This window comes from Phyllobates terribilis, unplaced genomic scaffold (assembly GCF_046119375.1).
Source record: "Phyllobates terribilis strain yellow unplaced genomic scaffold, ASM4611937v1 Scaffold_140__1_contigs__length_4765195, whole genome shotgun sequence".
NCBI classification, from domain to species: Eukaryota; Metazoa; Chordata; class Amphibia; order Anura; family Dendrobatidae; genus Phyllobates; species Phyllobates terribilis.
Window position 1 is genome coordinate 2,348,501 of NW_027362900.1, and position 20,165 is coordinate 2,368,665.

At 46.1% G+C, this 20,165-nt stretch overlaps 1 protein-coding gene across 1 annotated transcript in view; it reads right to left on the reverse strand.

Annotated features, from left to right (window-relative positions):
* LOC141205535 (oocyte zinc finger protein XlCOF8.4-like) overlaps window positions 1–19,349 on the reverse strand; it is a 60,977-nt gene extending 41,628 nt beyond the window's left edge. The window contains exons 1-4 of the mRNA XM_073664103.1: window positions 19,128–19,349; window positions 18,921–19,044; window positions 18,744–18,841; window positions 18,455–18,545 (exon numbers count right to left, since the gene is read on the reverse strand). Of these exons, the coding sequence (XP_073520204.1) occupies window positions 18,455–18,545; window positions 18,744–18,841; window positions 18,921–19,044; window positions 19,128–19,349 (535 nt within the window). The remainder of the gene's footprint in view (window positions 1–18,454; window positions 18,546–18,743; window positions 18,842–18,920; window positions 19,045–19,127) is intronic.
* Between the last annotated feature and the right edge of the window lie 816 nt (window positions 19,350–20,165).

The following is a 20,165-nucleotide window of genomic DNA, read 5'->3' on the forward strand; positions in this document are numbered from 1 at the left end:
GAGGAGAAGTTGCCTAAGAAGCTCAAAGGGAGGCTATTGGAGAGCAATAAAAAAAAAAAGGTCCCAAAGTTCCACCAATTGAATGTAAGGAGGGTGCAATGAGCCACCTCCTGTAGGAAGGTCTTAACCTGTTTGTGAAATGCTAGTATATCATGAAAAAGTATGGAAAGGGCAGAAACCTGTCCCTTCAAGTAGGAAAACTTTAGCGTAATATAAGATCTTCGTATAGTGGAGGATCTGGAAGTGGAGGGCTTTGTGGCCTTAAAATGGGTGTGTGAGGACAGTCTAGGTTTGAATGAGGGCTGCCTGGAGTTAGAGGGTCGAGAGGAGTTTGTCGTCTCTGTAGGAATAGGAGTCACGAGAGGAGAAAAACCTCTGGGAGCACCTATATGGCAGTGAGCATAGAGGGAGCCGGGCTAAACACATGGGAGGTATTTGTCACAGCGCAAACAAAGACAATAAGTAACTAGAGCCACAGGAGGCTGCATGTGGGCTCCTAGGAAGAGGACATGGTGCCTGGAAAATTGAAAATAGGCCCAAAATGGCACCTATTGCTAACCAGTAAAGGTGCAGGCATGAAAGCATGCTACTGTGTCCTCAAATGGCAAAGGTGACAGATGGCACCTGGGTCTTCTGTTTGGATGCTTACTTAGGAAAGGAAGAGTGTGAGAACAGGAGAAGAGAGTCAGCAAGAGAGTCTGCAGCAGAAAACCCAGGAAAATAAGGCTCTCCCCAAGTAAACCCAGTGAAAACTGCTTGAAGGGAGAAAAATGCCAGTCTCTTATTCCACCCCCCACCCTCCCTTCGCCTCCGTCATACCACTCTACCACTGCACCCAACCCAGGTGGGGGAGGTTGGAGTGGTATCATGCCACCCTATAGGCGGAACAAGATTTCAGACCTAGCCGCAAGAAAATAAACAGCACAGCCAAAGCAATGAAAGGGACTTTAAAAATTCCCCGAATACTTCATTTAGAAACAAAGCAAAAATGCAATGGTATTGATCAGCCAAGATCGCAAGGAAAATGCACACAAAGGATGCAGCAGACCCCCTTACTAGAAGAGGTAACACAGGTGCAGAATACTGATGAACAACCACTCTCAGCCTCTTCATCCATTGAGGGGGGCGATCGCCTTGCATTAGAACTGCACATAGATGAACTTGCAATATTGTGCAAGTCACACACATGTAGTACAGTGCCTAGCCAGCAGCCAGGAACTGGGTGGGCCCCGTACCACCGATAACACTTCCTCGAACTTCACAAAAAATCACATGAACCCCCGAAAAAAGCCGCAGAGAAGCATCAAGAAAGTACAGAAAGGGAGAAAAGAATGGCCCAATGGGAATAGAAAGTTGGGAGACCCTCAATGGACAGACTCAAGCAAGCCAATAGTAATAAAGAGAAGGGGAGGGGGAGTTTGAAGGGATTATACTCATCTACTGTATCTGATGTCATTGGATGCTCACAGGGTCGCCGCTTCCGTGACCTCACATATATTGTGGGGACACGAGCACTCCACTGCGGTAGCTGTCATGGTGGACAATGGCCAGTGATGAAATGTAATTCGCAGGGAGATACACTACAGTGAAGTGAAAGGGATGGTGAAAAAAAGATGGAGGAAATCCGCACCACCTGGGAAAAAAATTGTGTAGAAGATTCAATGCAATTTGTGCCTAACTACTATGGACACTGGGCTAAAATTGAGCTGCAGTGTCTGAGTAGGGAATGTTATGTGGAGCCAACATTTTTTTAAATGCAGTTTTGAGCCTCCAGGTGACACTGTGTGTACCCACGGTTCTGTGTCCCCCAATACTATTAACAAGAAAAAACGTTTTATGTTCAAAACATGACTCACTCCTCACCTCTCAGCCCCTTCAGGCAGATATCCATGTAAATAACATTAATCCCTTACTTCAGATAACCAACATCACCCCCTTTCCTGTGACGTCCCCACCCCGCCACGTAAGTAACCTCACCCCTTCCCTTCACATAAACACCACCTACCTGCAGCCTCATGCAAGTAACATCCCCTTTCCTGCGAAGCCCCCAGCATGCAGCACCATGCAAGAAACAGCCAGCAGCCGCTGCCCTGTACAGTCTCCAACATGCAGCCCTATGCAAGCAACATCACCCCTTCCTGTGCAAGCCACCCAACATGCAGCATTGTGCATGCAGTATCAGCACAATCCCTGTGCAAGACCACCGACATGTAACATCACCCCCTTCCCTGTGCAAGCTCCAAATTTGCAGCTCTTTACAGGCAGAATTGCCCCACTGCCTGTGCAAGCCCTCCCATATGCAACATTAGCCTTTCCCTGTGCAGCCCAGTCAACATGCAGCCCCGTGCTTACATCCTCCTCCTCCCTGTGCAAGCCCCCCAACATGCAGCATCAGAATATCCCTTATAAAAGTCCACTGACTTGAAGCCCCATGCAAGAAATATTAACCACTTTTCTGTGCTCTCAAAATACAGTCTCGGACGACTCACACATAGGACGCAGTCAGACAGCCGTATAAATCATGCATAGTGTAGCGTCGGCGTCCCTGCCTCCTGCTAGGCAGGGACGCTGTTCCCCTCACCTCTCCGCTCCGTGCCCGGCGTCTTCCTCCCGCTCTACTGGCAGCGCGCGCTCCTCCCCGGTCACTGTGCTTAGGGCGCTCGCGCGCGCGCTCCCCCTCTCTCAAAGGGGCCGCGCGCGCCGCCCTAAGGAGTCCCCGGCCAATGGCCGGAGGACCTCTCCATATATAAGGCACCTCCTCCAAGATGGAGGTGCCCGATCAATGTTGTTGCAAAGCCTTCACTCTGCTTCAGCCCTCAGGTCCCGTTACCAGTTACCTGCCAGTCACCTGCCAGATTCCTGCTTGTTATCTGCCAGTCACCTGCAAGATTCCTGCTTGTTACCTGCCAGATTCCTGCCTGTTACCTGCCAGTCACCTGCCAGGTTCCTGCCTGTTACCTGCCAGTCACCTGCCAGATTCCTGCTTGTTACCTGCCAGATTCCTGCTTGATACCTGCCTGATATCCGCTTACCTGCTTGCAAGCCTGCGGTCCGACGGTCTGCCTTCCGACACCTGTCAGTCTGTCTATGGACCAGCCTGCCCGCTCACCTGGGAGCGTCCACCTGCTACCTGCCTGCTAGCCTACCTTGAGGCTCTGCCGTCACTTGCCGTGACCACCTGCCTGTCCAGAGACTCTTGCCTGCTCACCTGGGAGCGATCACCTGCTACCTGCCTGCTAGCCTACCTGGAGGCTCTGCCGTCACTTGCCGTGACCACCTGCCAGTCCAGAGACTTTTGCCCGCTCTCCTGGGAGCGTCCACCTGCTACCTGTCTGCTAGTCTACCTGGAGGCTCTGCCGTCACTTGCCGTGACCACCTGCCTGTCCAGAGACTCTCGCCCGCTCACCTGGGAGCGCTCACCAGCCACCTGCCTGCTGTCCTTCTACCCAGAGACTGTCCCTGTCACTTGCCGTGACTACCCGTCCTTCTACCCAGAGACTGTCCCTGTCACTTGCCGTGACTACCTGCCCGTCTTCCCTGGGAGCCACCCGCTTCCTTACAAGGACTGCCCCCTTGTATAGTTGCTCAGAGGTTCCGCCTCCCAGACCTGTTACAGTTTGCTCGGGCCATGGAACCCGGTGGCACCCAAGCTCCCTCTCTCTCGGACCTATGTCTTGAACTGTCCCGTAAGAGGTCCCAACAGGAGTCCATCCTGAGTCACCTGCGGAATGTCAACTCTCGCCTGGACACTCTGACTGCTCCACCAGCAACCACCGCTAGTGTCTTGACTCGCAACCCGGCAGTGCCGCTGCCCACCAATACCATGGTATCCTGCCCCGGACCCCGGCTTTCTGCACCTCCTCGCTTCGGAGGTGACCCCGCTCAAGCTCGGGGCTTCATAAACCAGTGCACCCTGCACTTTGAACTCTTGTCCCACCAGTTTATCTCCGACCGGTCCAAAGTAGCCTTTATCATGTCCCACCTCACGGGGGAGGCTCTGGCTTGGCTAAATCCTCTATGGGAGAGAGGAGACCCCCTGGTGTCCGACCTGCCAGCCTTTCTCACGGCTTTCCGGAAAGTCTTCGACGAACCCGGACGGAGGACCTCATCCGCATCGTCTCTGCTACGCCTCCATCAAGGAAATCTCACCGTGGGCCAATATGCCATACAGTTCCGTACCCTTGCTTCGGAGCTGGCCTGGGATAACGACGCCCTGGTGTATGTCTTCTGGGAGGGTCTGTCCGGCCGTATTAAAGATGAACTCGCCGGTCGGGACATTCCTACCACTCTCGACGACTTAATAACACTTGCCACTCGGATTGACATCCGGTTCCAGGAGCGCGCCAAAGAGGTCACCCGTGAGAGGAGTTTTCCACGTCTAGCCCCTACCTTCCAGAAACCCGTCACTCCCTCCGTTACTCCCCAGGCACACTCACCTGAGCCTATGCAGGTCGACCAGACCAAGATGGTCAAAACCCGTCAAGACTTACGCCGTGCCGAGGGGAGCTGCTTCTACTGTGGCAGTAAGGAGCACCGGATCCGTTCCTGCCCAGAGAGGTCGGGAAACGCCTGTGTCTAGGATCGCTCAGAGAGGTCGCCCTAGACAAAAGTAAACCCTCTCCATCCCTGATGCTGTCAGTCTCTATCATCTGCGGAGAGAACCGCTATTTTGAACTGGCTCAACTTGACTCAGGAGTTGCTGGAAATCTCATCTCTCAATCCCTGGTAGAAAAATACCACATTCCCACCAAACCTCTGGCCGTACCTTTATCTGTCGCCGCCGTGGATGGGGGTCTCTTACCACATCCCATCCAACTCATCACCGAATCTCTAACTCTACAGGTGGGAATGCTGCATTCTGAGAGCATCTCCTTTCATGTTCTGCCTGGACTCTCTCACACACTCTTGCTAGGCCTACCTTGGCTCCAGAAACATCCACCCGTGCTTGACTGGCAGACCGGAGAAGTCCTTCGCTGGGGACAGGACTGCCATAAGACTTGTCTAGTTCCCGTTCATCCTGCTCGTCCTTCTCCTACCCCAGTCAATCTACCCGGTCTACCGGTTCCCTATTGGTCTTATGCGGATGTCTTCAATAAAAAAGAATCAGAGACATTACCCCCTCATAGACCATACGACTGCCCAATCGACCTGATACCCGGCTCTACTCCTCACCGTGGGCGTATCTACCCTTTGTCCGCTGCAGAGACCCGGTCCATGTCAGAATATATTGAGGAGAATCTGGCCCGGGGATTTATCCGGAAATCTACCTCCCCGGCGGGAGCAGGCTTCTTCTTCGTCAAAAAGAAGGACGGCTCACTCCGTCCATGTATAGATTATAGAGGTCTTAACCAGATTACAGTCAAGAATAAATACCCCCTCCCGCTCATTCCTGAATTATTTGACCGTCTGAGGGGGGCTAGAATCTTCACCAAACTGGATCTTCGTGGGGCTTATAACCTGGTCCGTATCCGTCAGGGGGATGAGTGGAAGACGGCATTCAACACCCGGGACGGCCACTATGAGTACCTTGTAATGCCCTTCGGTCTCTGTAATGCTCCTGCCGTCTTTCAAGAGTTGGTCAATGACATCTTCCGTGACCTTCTCAACTCCTGCGTGGTGGTGTACCTGGACGACATCTTGGTCTTCTCTCCAGACCTTCCTACTTACCGGAGGGATGTTCATCAGGTCCTGCTCAGGCTCAGGCAGAACCACCTCTACGCTAAATATGAGAAGTGCATCTTTGAGCAGACCTCTCTTCCATTTCTGGGCTACATAATCTCTCAGACCGGCCTACAAATGGATCTTGAAAAACTGTCTGCCATCCAGAAGTGGCCCCGACCAGAGGGGTTGAAGGCTATTCAGCGGTTCCTGGGCTTCGCCAACTATTACCGCCTCTTCATACCGCACTTCTCTTCCCGGACTGCCCCTATTTCTGCGCTCACCCGTAAGGGTACTAATCCAAGAGAATGGCCGCCCGAAGCTGAGGAGGCCTTTCTTTCCTTAAAACAGGCTTTCTCCTCCGCCCCGGTGCTGCATCGTCCGGACGGCAACAAACAATTCTTCCTAGAAGTTGACGCTTCCTCCTCCGGAGCCGGGGCAGTACTTACCCAAAAGTCATCTTCCGGAAGAATGGTAACCTGCGGTATTTTCTCCAAACTCTTCTCCTCTTCTGAGCGCAATTATTCTATTGGAGACCGAGAATTATTGGCCATTAAGCTGGCACTGGAGGAGTGGCGTTACCTGCTCGAGGGGGCTCTTCACCCGGTAATAATTTACACAGACCACAAGAACTTGGCCTATCTCCAGAACGCCCAGAGACTTAACCCACACCAAGCCCGGTGGTCCTTGTTTTTTGCCCGCTTTGATTTCGTTCTTCATTTTCGCCCGGCTGACAAAAACATCAAAGCTGACGCCTTGTCCTGATCCTTCCTGGTGTCTGATCTTGAGGAGGAGCCTAAACACATCATCGATCCCACCAGAGTAATGCAGGTGGCTCCCATGAGTCTAAATCGTCTCCCTCCCGGTAAGACTTTCGTAACGGTACCTGATCGGGAGAAGATCCTACACTGGGGTCACTCGTCTAAGCTAGCTGGCCACGCCGGTCAGAAAAAGACCCTCCAGCTTATTACCCGGCACTACTGGTGGCCTACCCTGCACAAGGACGTTATAGACTTTGTTTCTGCCTGTGTGTCCTGCGCCCACAACAAGGTTCCGAGACACCTGCCAGCCGGTCGCCTCCTTCCTCTTCCAGTACCTACTGCCCCCTGGCAGCATATAGCTATGGACTTCATAACTGATCTCCCTGTCTCTGCCGGTTGTACGGTCATTTGGGTGGTTGCTGACCGTTTTTCCAAAATGGCTCATTTCATTCCCCTGCCAGGCCTCCCGTCTGCACCCGAGCTGGCTAAAGACTTTATCCGCCACATCTACCGTCTCCATGGCCTGCCACTCCACATCGTGTCGGATCGTGGGGTTCAGTTCACCTCACGCTTCTGGAGAGCCACATGTAAGCTGCTAGACGTCACCCTGGACTTCTCCTCCGCTTACCACCCACAGTCCAATGGTCAAGTGGAGCGGATCAATCAGATCCTGACCAGTTACCTCCGGCACTTCGTTAATGCCCACCATTCAGACTGGGTGGATCTCCTACCTTGGGCCGAATTCTCTTACAATAATCACGAGAGCGAATCTTCCTCCAAATGCCCGTTTTTTGTAGTCTTCGGTCAGCATCCTCGGATCCCATTTCCCGTCTCCACCTCGGTGGACAATCCGGCTGCGGAATCTCTCGTTAGCAAATTTTCCTCCATTTGGGAGAGTACCCGATCCGCACTCCTTCAGTCGTCCGAGCGGATGAAAAAACACGCTGACAAAAGGCACCTGGATCCTCCACAATTCCGTCCTGGAGATAAAGTCTGGCTCTGGTCCAAGTATGTCCGGCTCAAGATTCCTTCCTACAAGTTAGGGCCTCGGTTCATCGGCCCACTGGAGGTTATCAAACAGATCAACCCGGTGGCCTATAAATTGAAACTCCCGGCCAACTTGCGGATCCCTAACTCCTTCCATGTATATCTCCTCAAACCCGTGGTACTTAACTCTTTTTCCAAGTCTACAGGTACGCCTCCTGCTCCGGTTTCCGCTGAAAACGAGTTTGAGGTAGAGAACATTCTGGCCACCAAAAGGGTAAGAGGAAAGACCTTTTTTCTAGTAGATTGGAAGGGGTTTGGTCCTGAGGAGAGAACGTGGGAGCCCCGGGAGAACATCCATGCCCCTCTCATCCTTGGTAAATTTCTGTCTGGCCTAAAAAAGGGGGGGCCTAAAGGGGGGGTACTGTAGCGTCGGCGTCCCTGCCTCCTGCTAGGCAGGGACGCTGTTCCCCTCACCTCTCCGCTCCGTGCCCGGCGTCTTCCTCCCGCTCTGCTGGCAGCGCGCGCTCCTCCCCGGTCACTGTGCTTAGGGCGCGCGCGCGCGCGCACTCCCCCTCTCTTGTCTGTATTGTCTTTTCCTTCCTCCCCCTCCCAGGAGTTGTGGTATGCTCCGTACACGGTCAGACACAGACAATTTTTAAATGAACTTTTGTTCGTGGGAAAACCCCTTTAAGTGATATAAGGGATTTCATATAGCATGCACAAACAGTAAAAGGTAAAAAACTGCAGTATCGCTGCTGCTATAGTGCGATCAAATAGGCAACGAGCCGCAATCTCAAAGCACCGTATGCCCGGGTGCAAATAATAATGATAAAAAGAAAAGAGATGCGCTGCAAACCACTCATAAAATACCAAGAGAGTGATTCCTACCTGTCTAAGAGAAAATGGTAGTCCAAATGAAGATATACGCGTGCAGCTTCCAGGGGTCCTGTGAAGAAGTCACAACTGCAACTAGAGGTGATAGACACGTGCCGGAGTCTGTAGAACAAGCCGTGAGTGTTGCAGAAAATGGGTTCAAACGGTGTATTAACGCCAGAGATAGAGGGCTGCAGAGACTCTCAGAGACTCGGGCTTTCAGGTACATGCAGCCGTTGCACTAGGTGGATACAGGGATGAAGATCATGGGTGAGAAGGACTGCAGACAGCTTGGTAGGTGTGCCGGCCGGTCACACCTGCAGGACCGCTGATAATCAAGGATGTGAGCGCTTGGTATCTGAGTGACGTCACAACAGCTTTTGGATTCCACTGAGGGGAAAAAAGTCCAGCCCTTATCCGACGCGTTTCCGATGTCACGGCCTCCTTCGTCAGGGATTTCACCCATGACTTTCATCCCTGTATCCACCTAGTGCAACAGCTGCATGTACTTAAAAGCCCGAGTCTCTGAGAGTCTCTGCAGCCCTCTATCTCTGGCGTTAATACGCCGTTTGAACCCATTTTCTGCAGCACTCACGGCTTGTTCTACCGACTCCGGCACGTGTCTATCACCTCTAATTGCAGTTGTGACTTCTTCAAAGGACCCCTGGAAGCAGCACGCGTATATCTTCATTTGGACTACCATTTTCTCTTAGACAGGTAGGAATCACTCTTTTGGTATTTTGAGTGGTTTGCAGCGCATCTCTTTTCTTTTTAGCATGCACAAAGTTATCTTCACATGAGTATGATCAAGTCACTTACCAAGGGACCCGACACGTGTTTCACCACAGACGAAGCTGTGGTGAAACACGTGTCGGGTCCTTAGGTGGGTGAGCTGATCATTCTCATGTGAAGACAACTGTTTGTGTGCATGCTATATGAAATCCCTTATATTACTTAGCAATTGAAAGACACTTAGTAGGAACATTCAATATCCCATCTTCCTTTTATTCATACAACATCTTGAACCTCAACAAACAAAATCTGTATATCACCGAAGGTAGATGCAGCATTAGAAGTATGGGGTGTACTGACTAACAAAATAAGTTCTATGCTAACTGCGCTGTATAAAAGCACCTATAGAAACTTTAGAGCAATGCAATCCAGATCTTGAACTTAAAAATTGGTAACTTTTGGGTATTACATCAATTGGAGATTTGTATAAAAAGGAGGAATCAACCTCCTTCTCTTCATGTACAATTAAATATAATCTACCATATAAAGACTTCTATACAGTGGCATGCAAAAGTTTGTGCACCCCTGGTCAAAATGACTATTATTCTAATCTCTTAAAGGGCTAAAGTTAAAGATGACACATTTCCTTTGTGTTTTAGGCAAAAATATATATACTGTATATAGTCCATTTTTTTTTCAATTTAGCAATTACAAAAATGAAAATGGGTTGATGCAAAAGTTTGGGCACCCTTGAAAATTTGTGTACTCAGATAACTTTGACCAAGGTTTCAGACCTTAATTAGACTGTCAGGGTTATAGCTTGTTCCCTATCGCCATTAGGAAAGGCCAGGAGACGCAAATTTCGCAGCTTTATAAAAACCCAGCCTTTTCTAACCTTATGCTAAAAAACAGCAGCCATGGGAACTTCTAAGCACCTGCCTAGTACACCAAAAATGAAAATGGTGGAGGCGCACAAAGCAGGAAACTTTAAGAAGATAGCATAGTGTTTTCAAGTTGCCCTTTCCTCAGTTAAGAAATGACAGTTAACAGGAACAGTGGAGGTCAAGATAAAGTCTGGAAGACCAAGCAACATTACAGTAAGAACTACTAGTAGTATTGCTAGAGAGGCAAATCAGAACCCCTGCTTGACTGCAAAAGACCTTCAGAAAGATTTAGCAGGGTCAGGAGTTGTGGTTCATTGTTCTACTGTTCAGAGACGCATGCACAAATATCACCTTCATGGAACATTTATCAGAAGATAACCTGTCCTGCATCCTCACCATAAAATTCAGCATCAGAAGTATGCAAAAGAACATATAAAACAAGCCTGATGCATTTTGGAAACAATTCCTGTGGAATGATGAGGTTAAAATAGAACTCAAAATCTACAATAGACTACTCCTCAAAAGGCGCAAGATAAAGGTTTCACAACTGCCCTCAGTCCCCTGATATGAACACCATTGAACATATGTGGCTAGACCTCACAATCGCAGTGCATGCAAGACGACCCAGGAATCTCACAGAACTGGAAGAATTTTCCAAGGAAAAATGGATGAAAATCCCTCAACCAAGAATTGAAAGACTCTTGGCTGGCTACTAGGTAGTAACCATGCACAGTGCCCAAACTTTTGCATGGGCCCAGTTTACTTTTTGTAATTTTTAAAAAGTAAAAGATGACATCACTGTACCCAACTTCGGGCAAATCAAACATTAAGAGGGAATCGGAGAGCAGTCAAACCCCTGGCTTCCTGTTGATGTTCAATACATCCAAGGTGGGGACAGTGAAGCTGGCGCTGACTGGGTGCGCGGCTCGTGTGATGTAACAACCTCACGAACCCCGGGAACACGAGTACAGACACCGCTGCAACGGCGCTCGCAAGGAAGGTGAGTATGAATGTTTTTATGTTAACGAGGTCAAACATGAGGAATGACAAGAGGTTGTCCTAGTAGTGGGCAACCCCTTTAAGAAGATACATTTTTATGCTAACACATATCCAACATTCTGATCATGAAAAAGCCTTCTCCCCTGTGTGACTTCTCCAATGTTTATTAAGAGTTGATTTCTGTGTAAACCATTTCCCACATTGAGAACATGAAAAAGGCTTCTCCCCTGTGTGAATTCTCTGGTGTTTAACAAAATCTGAGTTATTGTTAAAACATTTCCCACATTTTGAACATGAAAAAGGCTTCTCTCCGGGGTGGGTTCTCTGGTGCTTAATAAAATTTGATTTATGGTTAAAACATTTTCCACATTCTGAACATGAAAAAGGCTTCTCCCCTGTGTGGGTTCTCTGGTGGCAATTAAGATTCGATTTATGGTTAAAACATTTCCCACATTCTGAACATGAAAAAGGCTTCTCCCCTGTGTGAGTTCTCTGGTGGCAATTAAGATTAGATTTTTGGTTAAAACATTTCCCACATTCTGAACATGAAAATGGCTTCTCCCCTGTGTGACTTCTCTGGTGTCTTACAAGATCTGATTTCTGGTTATAACATTTCTCACACTTGGAACAAAAAAATCTATTCTCTGCTGTGTGAAATTGTTCAAGTTTAAGAAAGGACGTTTCGAAGGGAAAACTATTTCCATATTCTGAACTTGAAAATGACTTATTTGCTTTACGATTAGTTTGTTTTTTAATGCTTATTTTGTGACTTTGATTTTCCTTAGTAGTTGGTAATGAATCAGAAGACAGGACCTGTTTCATAGGATCAGATGACAGATCTTTGCTGTGAAGGGATGATGGTATATCTGGAGTAATGTCATTCACTTCATTTTTATATTGTGGGATCTTAAGATCATCTGATTTAAAAATTGAAGATGTCGGCTGTCCCTCTGATCTCCTGGTGCAGTCATCTGCCAAGAATAAAAACAATTATTATTTTAGAATAAAATATCTTTGAATTTTATATATTTGAAACCCTTTACCCCCGAGGGTGGTTTGCACATTAATGACCAGGCCAATTTTTACTATTCTGACTACTGTCACTTTATGAGGTAATTACTCTGGAACGCTTCAACGGATCTCCCTGATTCTGAGAATGTTTTTTCGTGACATATTGTACTTCATGATAGTGGTAAAATTTCTTCGATATCACTTGCGTTTATTTGTGAAATAAACGGAAATTTGGCAAAAATTTTGAAAATTATGCAATTTTAAACATTTGAATTTTTATGCCCTTAAATCAGAGAGATACAGTACAGACCAAAAGTTTGGACACACCTTCTCATTTAAAGATTTTTCTGTATTTTCATGACTATGAAAATTGTACATTCACACTGAAGGCATCAAAACTATGAATTAACACATGTGGAATTATATACTTAACAAAAAAGTGTGAAACAACTGAAAATATGTCTTATATTATAAGTTCTTCAAAGTAGCCACCTTTTGCTTTGATGACTACTTTGCACACTCTTGGCATTCTCTTGATGAGCTTCAAGAGGTAGTCACCGGAAATGGTCTTCCAACAATCTTGAAGGAGTTCCCAGAGATGCTTAGCACTAGTTGGCCATTTTGCCTTCACTCTGCGGTCCAGCTCACCCCAAACCATCTCGATTGGGTTCAGGTCTGGTGACTGTGGAGGCCAGGTCTTCTGGCGTAGCACCCCATCACTCTCCTTCTTGGTCAAATAGCCCTTACACAGCCTGGAGGTGTGTTTGGGGTCATTGTCCTGTTGAAAAATAAATGATGGTCCAACTAAACGCAAACCGGATGGAATAGCACGCTGCTGCAAGATGCTGAGGTAGCCATGCTGGTTCAGTATGCCTTCAATTTTAAATAAATCCCCAACAGTGTCACCAGCAAAGCACCCCCACACCATCACACCTCCTCCTCCATACTTCACGGTGAGAACCAGGCATGTAGAGTCCATCCGTTAACCTTTTCTGCGTCGCACAAAGACACGGTGGTTGGAACCAAGATCTCAAATTTGGACTCATCAGACCAAAGCCCAGATTTCCACTGGTCTAATGTCCATTCCTTGTGTTCTTTAGCCCAAACAAGTCTCTTCTGCTTGTTGACTGTCTTTAGCTGTGGTTTCCTAGCAGCTATTTTACCATGAAGGCCTGCTGCACAAAGTCTCCTCTTAACAGTTGTTGAAGAGATGTGTCTGCTGCTAGAACTCTGTGTGGCATTGACCTGTCTCTGAGCTGCTGTTAACCTGCGATTTCTGAGGCTGGTGACTCGGATAAACTTATCCTCAGAAGCAGAGGTGACTCTTGGTCTTCCTTTCCTGGGGTGGTCCTCATGTGAGCCAGTTTCTTTGTAGCGCTTGATGGTTTTTGCAACTGCACTTGGGGACACTTTCAAAGTTTTCCCAATTTTTCGCACTGACTGACCTTCATTTCTTAAAGTAATGATGGCCACTCGTTTTTCTTTACTTAGCTGCTTTTTTCTTTAAATAATACAAATTCTAACAGTCTATTCAATAGGAATATCAGCTGTGTATCCACCAGACTTCTGCACAACACAACTAATGGTCCCCACCCCATTTATAAGGCAAGAAATCCCACTTATTAAACCTGACAGGGCACACCTGCGAAGTGAAAACTATTTCCGGTGACTACCTCTTGAAGCTCATCAAGAGAATGCCAAGAGTGTGCAAAGCAGTCAAAGCAAAAGGTGGCTACTTTGAAGAACCTAGAGTATAAGACATATTTTCAGTTGTTTCACACTTTTTTGTTAAGTATATAATTCCACATGTGTTAATTCATAGTTTTGATGCCTTCAGTGTGAATGTACAATTTTCATAGTCATGAAAAGACAGAAAAATCTTTAAATGAGAAGGTGTGTCCAAACTTTTGGTCTGTACTGTATGTCACACAAAATAGTTAATAAATAACATTTCCAACATGTCTACTTTATATCAGCACAATTTTGGAACCAAAATTTTTTTTCATTAGGGAGCTATAAGGGTTACAAGTTGACCAGCGATTTCTCATTTTTACAACAAAATTTACAAAACCATTTTTTTTAGGGACCACTTCACATTTGAAGTCACTTTGATGGGTCGTTATGACAGAAAATACCCAAAAGTGACACCATTCTAAAAATTGCACCCCTCAAGGTGCTCAAAACCACAATCAAGAACTTTATTAACCCTTCAGGTGCTTCACAGGAATTTTTGGAATGCGGAAGAAAAAAATTAACATTTAACTTTTTTCACAAAAATGTTACTTTAGACCCAATTTTTTTATTTTTGCAGGGCTAACAGGAAAAAGTGGACCCCAAAATTTGTTGTGCAATTTCCCCTGAGCATGCAGATACCCCATACATGGGGAAAAACCACTGTTTGGGCACACGGCAGAGCTCGGAAGAGAAGGAGCGCCATTTGACTTTTTGAATGTAAAATTTGCTTGAATAATTAGCGGACGCCATGTTGCGTTTGGAAAGCCCCTGATGTGCCTAAACAGTGGAAACCCCCCACAAGTGACACCATTTTGGAAACTAGACCCCTCAGGGAACTTATCTAGATGTGTGGTGAGCACCTTGAACCCCCAGGTGCTTCACAGAAATTTAGAACATTGAGACGTAAAAATAAAATTTTCAAATTTTTCCCACAAAAATGTTTTTCAGTCCCCAATTTTGCATTTTCATAAGGCTAACAGGAGAAATTGCACCATGCAGTTTGTTGTGCTATTTCTCCTGAGTAAGCAGATACCCCATATGTGGGGGATAACCACTTTTTGGGCACACGGCAGGGTTCGGAAGGGAAGGAGCGCCATTTGACTTTTTGTTTGTAAAATTTGCTTGAAAAATTAGCGGATGCCATGTTGCGTTTGGAGAGCCCCTGATGTGCCTAAACAGTGGAACCCCCCCCCCACAAGTGACCCCATTTTGGAAACTACCACCCTCAAGGATTTTATCAAGGGGTATAGTGAACATTTTGAATCCAGAGGTATGACACAGAATTTGATAACATTTGGTCATCATATTGAATAAGTTGTCATTAGTCTTGAGGGCGAGTACTTGCTACTTGAGTTTGCATCAGGTACACGGGTATGCACCATGTATCATGGTTATTAGACACCCCCAAAAAAAACATGCGGGGATCGCTTGTGCATGGCAGGCAATCTCCGCGAGGTTTTTTTTGGCCATGAAGCATATGGGGAAGAGACTCGAGCATGTCACTTGAGCACCTGCGATAGTCCGTGCATACCCGAGCACCCGATGCAAACTCAAGTAGCGAGCACTTGCGCTCAATACTAGTCGCCATATCATCATCTTTTTTTTTTTTACTTTTGAAAAAAATCCCAACCCCATCACAACCCTAACCCTAGCCCAACCCTAAGCCAAGAGTTTATTTTTTACGCCGTTCCTCGTGCAGTATAAGTGATTAGACGACTTTATTCTACGGGTCGGTGCGATTGCAGCGATACTAGAATCATATCGAGTTGCATTTTTTTGCAAAACCTAGTTTTTGCATCACCATACTTTGAGAGCTATAATTTTTCTATATTTTGGCCTACAGAGTCATATGAGGGCTTGTTTTTTGCGGGATGAGTTGAAATTTTTATTGGTGACATTTTCAGGCACGTGACATTTTTTGATCGCTTTCTATTCCAATTTTTGGGAGGCAGAATAAACAAAAACCAGCAATTCCAGAATTGTTTATTTTTTTATTCAGTTCCGCGTGTGGTAAAATTGATAAGTCAGCTTTATTCTTCGGGTCAGTACGTTTACAGCGGTACCACATTTATATCGTATTTCTATGTTTTGGCGCTTTTACACAATAAAAGCTATTTTATAGAAAAAAATATTTTTTTGCATCGCTTTATTCTGAGAGCTATAACTTTTTTATTTTTCGGCTGATGGAGCTGTATGGTGGCTTGTTTTTTGCAGGACAAGATGACGTTTTCAGCAGTAACATTTTTATTTATATTCGTGTTTTTGATCGCGTGTTATTTCATTTTTTGTTTGACAGTATGATGATAAAGCATTGTTTTTTGCTTCGTTTTTTTTTTACCATGTTCACTGAAGGGGCTAGCGAGTGGGACAGTTTTATAGGTCAGGTCGTTCTGGACGCAGCGATACCAAATATGCGTACTTCTATTGTTTTTTTTTCATAATATATATTGATGGGTACATTATTTTTATTTTTGGTGGATTATTTTTTTTATTTTTTTTAAATATTTTTACAATTTTTCTAAATTTTTTTTAACACTTTGTGGACTTTTATTCTATGTCCCACTCTGGGACTTTCACTTTTTTTATTCTGATCGCCTGTATAGCACAGGAATGCAGCACCATCCCTGTGCTATGCAGGCTGTCAGTGCTGCACAGGGAGAACATTCTTTGGTGATGCACTGCGCATGCCCAAAGAATCTTCCTGCTGTCTGGTGACCCGGATGTTGTCATGACGACATCGAGTCGTCATGGCAACATCCAGGAAGCCGCGGCAGACAGCGCTGGAGGGCGGAAGAGGAGGTGAGTATCGCGATCACCTCCCCTTGCCACTGCAATGTTGCGATCGACTTCGATCGCAGCATTGAGGGGGTTAATGTGCCGGGAGCGGTTCAGGACCGCTCCCTGCACATAGTACCGGGTGTCAGCTGTGACTATCAGCTGATACCCGGCGGCGATCGCCTCCCACCGCTTGTGTACCTAATAGTACGTCATTGGTCAAATCGGCCCAGGTCACCATGACGTACTATTAGGTCATACGTCAGAAAGGGGTTAACATTTCTACTTAAGCTATCCGTAAAAACGGCAAGTTATGCAAAAATATGGAATTATTCACTAAGACACTGACAGATCACAGTCTAATAGAAAACCTCATAGGATGAACCAGTAGACCGTGGTGTTCAACTATTTGTTCATTCTGCCTCCAAAATATGGAATAAAAAGCCACCAATATTACGTAGGCAAAAATAATACCAATAAAAACTTCTACTCATCTCATAAAAAACAAGTCTCCACTCAGGTCCATCATCTGACAGTGGAAAAACAGAGGTTTCCACATCATTAGTGGCTCAAAGGCTCTTGAGAATCAACATGGCTTCCATAAACCAATCCAGCAATATCAGCCCTCCCAAAGTCAAATCTCCCCCCTCGCTTCCGAGCCTTGCAGTGCGCCCAAACCACATTTAGCATCCATGTACAGTATATGATATTACTATAGTGAGAAGAACCCACTTACTTTACGGTGTGTGTCTCCTGGAGCACAATCTGGGCACTATGTGTTTGGTAATAACATGGCAAATGTACAAGATTCATTCTCCAACATCCACTGAGTGCTAATTTCCGGAAAGTGTATGTGGAGTCAAAATAGTCACTACTCCTATAGATTATTTCACTGAGGGTTATAATTTCCAAAATGGAGTCACTTTATGGGGCTTTCTACTGTTCTGGTTTTCTGCCATTTTGTCATATTAGAGATTCTGCAAATGGTGTGTCCCATCTTCTCTGGGATCTGTTCCCGTGAAGTCTGCTTCTGTCACCAGACGCCTTATTCATTCTGCAGGCGTCGCTGGTAATGGAGAAGTCAGAACCAAAAGTTCTGGGTGACGCAGGATCTATCCAGCCACTAAGATTAGGGCGTAAGAAAACACTAAGAACATGGAGTAGATAGCGCCAAGCCTGTTCGTGGTGGCCGTCTTTTGAGCTGCCAGGTGACCATGAACAGTGACCCCAATACATTGTGTCTGCAAACTATTCCAGCAAGATCTGCATACAAATAGCTAAATGTCGCTTCTTCCCTTCTTAACCTGCCATGTGCCCAGACAGTAGTGTACAACCGTATATAGGGTATTGTCGGATTCAAGAGAAGTTGGAAAATAATCTGTAAGGTCCATTTGTTTCCTATTATCCTTTGTGAAGAATTCCAAAGTTATCACCACATAAAGTGACACACGTCAGATTCGAAAAATGAGCCCTGATTAGGAACACAAAACTGGCTGCAGGAAGGGGTTCAATCAGAGTACTTTGGGCACAAAATACTGTAGTCAAAAACTGTGAAGAAAAAGGTTAGTTTGGTCATAAAGACTGGACCTGGTCTTGTAGGGACCATATGAGCACATTCCGCAGCACAGAAGGGGGAGAAGGTAGATTCATCCAATAAGATATCAGGGATCTAGGAAGGAACACCATCATTACCCTCCACTTTCTCTTACAGGCCCATCATAATATTTTTCTTCAACTGATTTTCTAACTTGTCAGCACATTCTACGTACACTGTCATTTGGCTTTGTAGTTTACAGATCTGGGCAGGTAACGGTCAGCATCATCTAGTCCCAGGGGGTAAGTGGATCTTCTTCTATAGAAAAGGGCTTTCAATGCCCAAAGTCATTTGAACAGTTTTGGATGGAGGAGAATGTTGTGGTCTAGAGGCAAAATGGTGATTACACGATTGTGATACGTCCGGACTACATCACCAATAAAGCAGCGACAGCCGGTGACTGAGAAGAATCTGTGACTTCTCTGCATTTAGTGGTTACTACTCACCTGGGTGGTCATATGTAGGAATCTCCTCTTTACACCGCTCATCACCCCTCACATATGTCTCTGTAGTATTAATATGGGTCAGATCTTCACCCTGAAACAAATATTGTAAAAGTCACAGACAGATGGAGAAGTCACATCTATGATCAGCTCTAATCCTGCCATCTCCACCGTTCTCATTACACAAGTATAAAACATATAATACTGGTGGATAAAACAAGACTGAGCACAAGACCTTCACAGCCGTCTACACATCATAGGGGAGATCTCATGACACCTTCTCTCCATCTACCTGATGATCCTGAGGAACATTGGGATCTTCTTGTTTACAGTCCTGTGGAAGAAGATGACGGGGACATCTCTCTGGTGTCGTCCTCTTACTGGATAGATCTGGAGGAAACACATACAGAGACTGAATTCATTCTTGACATACAGATAATTATAGGCCGTTTGTATTTAGTCCTATTACCTGGTGATGTGAGGGGCTGGGGAACCTCCATCATGACGTCCTTGTACAGATCTTTGTGTCCTTCTAAATACTCCCACTCCTCCATGGAGAAATAGACAGCGACATCCTGACATTTTATAGGAACCTGACACATACAAGGATACTGTTATCTCCCCGATCCCTCCATAGTGTTACTGTATAATATCCCAGCATTCCCAGCAGTGTCACCTCTCCAGTCAGCAGCTCAATCATCTTGTAGGTGAGATCTAGGATCTTCTGGTCATTGATGTCCTCATGTATCAGGGGTTGAGATGGAGGCCATGTGATTGGGTTCAGGGGTCTTTCCCATCCCTCAGACACAGGGTCCTGACAGCGCTCACTAGAGGTCTTCTTCACTACTGTGTAATCCTGGTTATGGAGAGACACATTAATAAATCTCACTACAGACATTTCCAGAGTCCTCACCTCTCCAGTTCTGTCCATCTGTTATTCCCATAGATAAGAATGATGTAATGTGACGTCATCAGAATCTCTCACCTCTCCAGTAATACGGAAGAGGATCTCTAGGGTGAGGTGTAATATCCTCTCCGCCATCTTGTCTCTGTCCATATCCATTCTTGATGGGTGTTTCAGAAAAATTTTGTTATACAGAAGATCTTCACTGAGAGGATCAGATATTGCAGGGACCTGAATGAGAAGATGATGAGCCAATGTAACATCATAAAGATCCAGTGTAATAATACAATTACTGAAGACCATGGGGGAAAACATATCAGGAGATAGAGGTGTAGATGTTGTATTCTCTAGTCTTGTATGGATGGAACACAAGTTGAATTGCTGACTATGACATCTCCTTCATGCACTTTTCTGTGTTTGTCATGTCAGAACTGTTGGAGGATTATTAAAGGTGATAGTTTTCCCACCAATTAGAGGGGACACCTGTGGATATCAGTGTTTTTTAACCAGCTACATTTCTGGTGGGATTTACTCCTTAAAGTGCTCTTGTGGTAAAGTGGACATTGGACAAACATCACGATCAATTACAATCAGACTGAAGGAACATCGTTCTATTCGGCTCTATGAATCTAGGATCTCCACATACCTCCAGCAGAGCCGCCACCACATATATGGCTGCTCTGTGCCCACAGGAGCTGTGATGAGGTCACAGGAGGGGAGGAGTCAGGGGTCACATGATCAGGGGCCTCAGTGGATGCAGGACTCTGCTGTGCTGGTTGTCATGGTGCTGGATGAGCTGAAGTTTATGTG